At 31.6% G+C, this 7,376-nt stretch overlaps 1 protein-coding gene across 2 annotated transcripts; it reads right to left on the bottom strand.

The window, feature by feature from the left end:
- Positions 1-2,057: 2,057 nt before the first annotated feature.
- On the bottom strand, positions 2,058-6,641 carry LOC111307811 (protein BCCIP homolog). 2 transcript variants are annotated; one of them, XM_022906067.2, is made up of 9 exons: positions 6,437-6,640; positions 5,827-5,978; positions 5,625-5,695; positions 5,312-5,536; positions 4,308-4,517; positions 4,133-4,198; positions 3,958-4,047; positions 3,801-3,857; positions 2,058-2,587 (listed from the first exon to the last, which is right to left on the bottom strand). In XM_022906067.2, exons 2-9 carry the CDS (start codon positions 5,966-5,968, stop codon positions 2,489-2,491), a joined length of 960 nt encoding a protein of 319 aa, XP_022761802.2. In that variant the 5' UTR covers positions 5,969-5,978; positions 6,437-6,640; the 3' UTR covers positions 2,058-2,488. The 2 variants fall into 2 exon arrangements, with proteins under 2 accessions (XP_022761802.2, XP_022761804.1); XM_022906069.2 differs by lacking the exon at positions 4,133-4,198 and having other exon boundaries at positions 6,437-6,641.
- Positions 6,642-7,376: the final 735 nt, after the last annotated feature.

Here is a 7,376-nt window from a genome sequence, read left to right as displayed (position 1 = left end):
CAATTTTTTGTCCTTCTTTTTTTTTTTATAAATATTATCTCCTAAAAATAAAATAAATAAATAAAAAATAAAATTAAGAATAATAAACTAATAAAAAATAAAAATAAGGAAACTGGGCCAATTTGACCCCTTTAGACCAGATCTAAGCTAAGCTTAATGGGCTTAGGCCTAAACCCTATTGAACTAGGGCCAATGAGCCTGGGTCCGGACAAATTAAGGTGTCTACACTAACTAAGCAACTAAAAAAATTGACTTTATTAACCAATAAATAAGCATAACATAATTGAAGTTTTCATAATCTTAAAAAAGTAATATTCTCACTATCGCTTGGCATACTCTTGATTCTCTTCTATAAATAGAAAATTTTGAAATTATGGTAAGTAAACAAAATAATTGGACATAAAAAAATAAAGAAAGGGAGTTTCAATCCTTATAGAACTTATAGTTTTTCATGTTAATTAACGTAGTTTACTATTGTTAAAAAAAATTTAAAATGAACCAAAATTAGTTATGAATTATGCTAATTGTTGTGTGAGTTGTAGTTTGTTCTGATGATAAATTTGGTTAAAGACTCAAATTGAAATGTGATTTAATTCTAATCAAAGATAAGGGACACCAAATTATTATTTTTTTTTCCATTTTTGGTGCATTGCAAAAATGATTTTCAGGTTGGGGGTAAGTATGTTAATACTATTTTTTTAGTACAAGATACGTTGTAAATTGAAAAAGAGAAAAAAATTGAGGTGTTGTGTTTGAATTCCCATGCGTGTGAGCATAATTAGAGTGAAAACAATGGGCTGACATAGAGTTAAAAAAAAATAAAAAATTAAAGGGTATAAAAATCTTTGATTTATAATTAAAAAATTAATTAAATTTTTATTTTTTTTTATTACAATCAATTCTTTCAATATTTATCTACATTTAATTAAAATTTTCTTTGGATGAAAAAATTAACACTGTTAATTTTTTATCAATTAAAATAAAATTTTATGTGATATTAATAAAACAAATAAAAATCCATCATATGATGCAATTAATATACACGAAAATTAAATTAAATAATTTTTTTCTCTATTTTGTTCTCTCTCTGAAATCCCTTTAAGATTTAATTAACTATACATTTAAGATTAATAGATTCAATTTTGACATGTAATTGAATTTCGTTTAATTAAAAATTCAATTAAATTAAAATAAAATATTAAAAACTCGATTGATTATAATAAAATTTTAAAAATTTAAATAAAATTTTTAATTATAATTTAAAGACATTTTTTACCCTTCAACCTAAAAAGAAATGTTTGTGTTTTTCTGTGGGCATAAGGATCTAATAGGAGCAAGGTAACCTAATTCACAAGCAAGAAGAAAGTATGTAATTGAAAGTATGACGAGTCAGCTGAGAGTGACGATAGCTTGGGTTGAAACCATGGGCTTTTCCTCTTGTATTTAAGAAACCAGTGTCCACCCTGTTATGAAAAGGGTGTTAAAATACATGCTCCATCAAACATCCAATTTCTTCAACCTCTTATGGATTTTTTGCCCATCGAGGCCGAAAGAGCAATAATTTAGTAAGTTAATAAAGGAAAAAATAAAGATTAAATGGGTCTAGCAATCATAAGATCATGGAGCCATGGTTGAGGGGAGGAGCCATTGCTTGTGTAGAGCTGAGCGTAGGTATTGTCACGTATTCCTAGACAAGAAAGCTTGGTTACAATTAACAACTGGTTCATTATGATTAAGATTAAACTTGGTAATTTTAAACCTGATACTACGATGAGAGGATATGAAATAGACATAAAAAAAAAAAAATTAAATTTAACTAAAACTATATATAAATTTCACAACCAAAAAAAAATTGAAGTGTGATAAATTATGATATAACAATTTTAATATTTTATATATATTGAAAATAAAAAAGATAGACACGAATACCCGAATTGTTAATTATGATCACACTCATGTTCATGATTCATGGTTGACAAGTTAGTAATCCACTCCCACAATCGAGCTACCTATATAACCTGAGTGCAGCATCACCCTATGAGAGAAAGCAACAAAGGTGAAAAATATCAAGTGGCACCTTTCATGAAATCAAATAACACCACCATAAGATGGAATCAAAAGAAAAGGCTATCCCGGCTTTATATTACATAGGATGAGAGGCATAGCCCATGGGAAAGGGTAGGAAGTCTTGGTTTGAAAGTCGAAACCAAGACCGTTAGTCCTCTTAAGAACTCTTTTGCCATGAGGCCAAAGAGACTGGACAAAATTTCATTCTAACAAAAATGTAACCTAAATCAGTTTCAAATGTCTGCTATCCTGACAAAATTGTGGACTCTTGAAACAGATGATTCCTACCTTCCCCCAACTGGCCAGCCATTATCAGGTTGCATCTTGAACATTTACCAGAACAACAACCTTTGGACAAAATCTTTCAAGTTAAAAACACAGTCGTTACAGTATCAAAACTTTTGCATTCTTTCGATTAGACTCAAGATTCATTTATTAAAGTATGCAATTGCTGTTGGAATGAGGAAATGTTTTCCGCTTTGACAGCCATGACTATCCCCGTTAACTGGTAATTTTTTAGCTGCAAAAAGATTGTCAGAAGATAATTATAGCATTTGCAAAAAAAAAAAAAAGAACAGTTAATTATATCCATTAGTTTGAAGAAGAAAGATAAAGGACAATTTCATATGAACTATCTAATAAGATTGTCAATTTTAATTCAATAATCAAAAAGAAGAAAAAAAAAAAGAATTGAGACACATTAATGTAAGATAATTCATAATTGTAATCTATGTATGCCAGAATGTTCCTTAATCATTGCGCAGGGAACTTTATCATTGAAAAGAAAAAAATGACTGCAAGAACAACAATAATATGTTACTAACAGTTTGATTTTCCAAATTAGAATTTCAGGAAACAATGTGTCATATTCAAATGCATGTCTTGCAACAAAATCATAACCGTCAAACACTTAAAGAAAGAGAAAAAGGTAAAGCACAAATTAAGTCCCCGTCTTAACATTGCTTGGCTGTTTGTATTCTGTTGCTGTTTTGCTTCCTCAAAATTAGTTATATTATAAAAGCAACCAGTAAAAAGCAAAATCATCCTTGATTTAAATTAGTAAATAGCTGAAAAGAAATGCCTACTCAAAAATAAAGTTTCCATCAAGTGAAAATCATGCCTTTGGTTATCCATGGAGTTAAAAAATCAAAAGTTATATATTTTTTACTTTTAGTTCTCTAAAAATGTTGTGGTGCTTTGATATCCAAAAAAGCATTTTATCTTTGGCTTCTGAAAGCAAAAAGAAAGATGCAAGTAGCAAAAATAAGACCAAATGGAACCTAATTTAACTTTTTCGGATTTTTGAATAGATTACCATGAGGTTTTTGAAGTAATAGTTACTTAAGACATCCATAGGTAATCAAAGGGAGTTACAATTAAAAAAAAAAGGTATTTTACATCCATTAAGAGCAAATTATGGTGATACTCTTCTGGTTTCAACTTTTTCAAGTACAGCCATAAGGTTTTAAACTGAGACTTAGAACTCTAAAGAAATCGAGAAAATTTGTTCTCTTCATTAAAAGTTTAACAATATAACCCCTTATTACTTGAGGAGAGTACCTCAAGATATTCAAGGCTCACTTTTGAAATCTCAGAAAGTGGGTGGGCCACAAGGGTGTTAAAATCTCAAAAACCACAAGGTAATTTCCCAAAAGGATTTTACCCGCGAAACATTTTTGGGAATGAACTAAAATGGATCAATGATAGTAAGTTTGAATTTGAGTCCTACTAACCTCATGAGTTGCAACCTGCTGAGTTTGCAAAGGAAAAAGGAAGGACCACATGCTCAGCTGAAACATGTTTTAAAAGGAAATCATGAATTTGTAAAAACAAAACCATACCAATAGACACATAAAATATTGCACATTACATGCATCAAGGCATCAATACCTTATGTAAAATCTCCTCTTCGGGCTTAATATATATTAGAGCCTCATCTTTGTCAGTGGTTGAAGGCCTTTTCTGATTTGCATTCTTGCGCTGTAGATTTGCATCCAAAGTCAGGGAAAAAATTCATCAGAATGCTGATATAAAAAGTAAAATCAGCACATGGAAGATCTTATACCTTGTAAATTTTGCTTACTACTATGTAAAACTTGAAGTGGAAGGACTTACGCATATCCTCTGCGGGCTTCAAAAAGTGAAACAAGAATGTGTAAGTTTAATTCCAATGATAGGTGTTTTTATTAACTGAAGAAGATGTATTTTTATTAAGTAAAACATATTACTAAACATCTAACCTCATCTTCTGTAGCCCATGAGACTTCATCAAACAGTGCATCATAAAGATGTGGCAAGAGTTCAGGAGGAAGATTCACCACACGTTGGGAAACCAGGAGACCCACATTCTGTGCTTTATCTCCCAAAAGTGATCTCAAGTTTCCTATTTTATCTTTCTCATGGCTTATGTTAAGAAGGAACTCCTTGAGCTCTGCAATACACTTGTGATCCTAGATAACAACATTCACAACATTTTAGCCACCCTATTTGATATACAAGAATTTCACATGTTCACACAAGAAATAACACCTCAATAGATACAATTATCAAAAGCACCCATGGTTCAAAATATTTAAAAGGTATTGAGGCAACTATTAACCAGAGATAAAACTTAATGTCATGACCAAGTTGGCTTCAGGTTTGGGGAACTTTATTCATATAAATTGTTCCGTAACAAGAAAGACTCATATGAAAAGATTTTTGTTGTTTATTTAACCCTGGACTTAGGCTAGTTGGTTCATGCAATCACCCTTAAGAGATGGCTTCTAGCAGGTTTGGGGTTCAAATCCCAGTACTTGCAACTCCTTTTTCTATCCCTAAGTTGTGGCCTCCCCTGTACCCAAAAAGTTTGTTTCTCATCTAATCTATCGCATTGTACAGTAGTTGTCATTTAACTTGGCCTAGCATTCTCTAAAAGGGATTTGAGCTCAAATTCTATACAATCAGGTATAGGGAGACTATTGAATCAATTAATCTATTCCAAGTATGGCAAAACCAGAATGGTACAATTTAGCAGATCAATAGTAAGGATTACCTTTTAGTAAATCAATTTCAAGTTAGGTCAGTAGATAATCCAGCCAATAGGAAACAGTTCAACAGAGAACAGTTAACTGCCATTCATATTTTAATCAAAAGCTGAAAGTCTACATCCTAAAATTTTGGGGCCTAATCTAATAACAAGCAAGCTAGCCACTGCAATCATGTAGGAAGAAAATCATTCACATCAAAAGAATAACTTTCTTACCTTATATCTCCCCAAGTTAAGGGCAGTAATTACAGAAAAAACAGCATTGTCTTCATCATCTTCTAATTTAACTACAGTTCCAACAGTGGTTTGTCCCAATATCAAGTCTACAAAACCACTCAAATCCCATTGCTTGTTATCAAGGTAGGATTGTAGCAAGGTCTTCACACCATGGAAGTCATCAGGTTTTGGATCAAAGAAGGCAAAATCTGCTTGGACAACTCCCTTCAAGGAAAAGGGACAATTAACTAAGACCCCTTTTTTTTATAAATATTTCACTGTATAATCAATGTTACCACAATTAAGTTCTTACATCAAATTCTTCATCCTCAGATGACTCAGATTGTCTGTCTACCTTTTCTAACTTCTCCTTAAATTCATCACCTACAATTCAGGTCAGAAAACAATAAGGTAAACTCCAAAATACCAAGACAAGTCAAGCAGATAACAAGCATAAAAAAGAGAATGGTTTTCTCTTTAAACATGATAGAAAAAATCAATTCAGCTAAAAAAACCTGCCGATTTCAGTGGGGCATCACGCAAGTAATGCTTAACCAGGTAAGCAGTGGCAACTCGAGCAACAGAACGAGCAAATGGCGAGAAAGTCAAAGGCTGAACTGGCAACAGTCTATGATGCCTGGTTGGTTTCCGTGGCATCTTGTTTAATCTAGCATAACATTGGCAGCAGATCAAGGGTTAGTAAAGTTTCACAAAAATCTGCAGGACCAAAGGCCCTAATTCCTAACCAAGTAAAATCATTTTATTCCATTTTTACAACGTATATTTTTTTTAAATCTTTTTTTTCCCCAGATTATAAAAATGCATTGACATTGGATTAAACACAGAATTAAAAATCTATCTACTTTACTTACTTTAAAGCTTAAACCAAGCATAAACATTCTACAAATATAATTTTAAATAGAAAATACTAATATTCAAAGACAAATAAAATATAGAAACAGTGCCAAGCTAAGTTCTTTACTTTCAGCATTGAAATTAAACTTAAAGTCAGATGAATAAAAATAAATTCAAATATAAAAAATAAAACATGAATAAAATGGAAAAGGCCATAATGAAATCAAAACGAAGAAAGAAAACAAAAAAGGGGTTGGTATTTATACATACCTTTGGTAAATGAGAGCGAAGTTTGGTTTTTTAGAGCAGTTTTAAAAGGAAAAAGGGCTGTAGCTTGTTTCTTCTTCGTCGTCGTCGCCGTCCTTGTGTTTTGTTCGTGCAGATTGTACAACTAGCGGCGCCGTGGCAAAAGCAATAGAATGGGGAGACTCTCGACAGACATGAGGAACGCCACGACCCGCTATGCGAGTGCTTGCTTTAATTAAAAAGTTGGAATTTTAATCGATTTGAGGGTATTTTAGTCCTTTTATCAGCTTGATCCTGGGCATTCTAGGAAGAGGTGGAAATGGAGAAAGGGAGACCGTCTTTAAACTGAAAACTATGTCGTTTTATTGCCAGAGTAAAAAATTCAAGAAAGAAGGAAGAACTCGAAATTATAAAACCCAAATGTCTCCTCCTAAAATTCTCATGGTAAACAAACAAAAAAACAATGCCTTTAAAATTTTCAATTTCTTTTTTTTTTTTTTGCTAAAAACATAAAATTGATTTAAAAAATTTGTCTTTATTTTTAAGTTGATTTTGTTACTGTTTTTGGAGATGGCGGAGAAGCCTAGCATAGCTCTCTCCATTGCTTCCGTACTCTCTCATGGCCAAATATGCTTAAACTCTCTCTTATTTTCAGAAGTCCTTGTAGTTTTATTGGCATTGCAAAATTGAACTTTGCCCAAGTTAATGCAAAGTTTTGTACTTTATTAACCCTTTCAATCAAATTATAAATAAATTAGAAAACCCATGAGGAAAATGTTGGCATTGGCTTGATTTTGAATTACACCAATTCAAAATTTCAATGCTTAATTTTTTGTGTAAGTTTTTTTTTTTTTTTTCTTTTTTCTTAAAATGCCTTTTGTAATGGCTTCTGTATTGGATAAACAGTAATCCTTTTGGAAAATTTTGTACCTCTTAGTTGGTGTCGAATTTAGTGCAGCATAAC

The sequence above is a fragment of the Durio zibethinus genome, chromosome 22 (genome assembly GCF_047325235.1).
Source record: "Durio zibethinus cultivar Kanyao isolate XHJ-2024 chromosome 22, ASM4732523v1, whole genome shotgun sequence".
Lineage (NCBI taxonomy): Eukaryota > Viridiplantae > Streptophyta > Magnoliopsida > Malvales > Malvaceae > Durio > Durio zibethinus.
The sequence above is the reverse complement of the archived record's forward strand: the minus strand, read 5'-3'. Positions and strand labels throughout refer to the sequence as shown.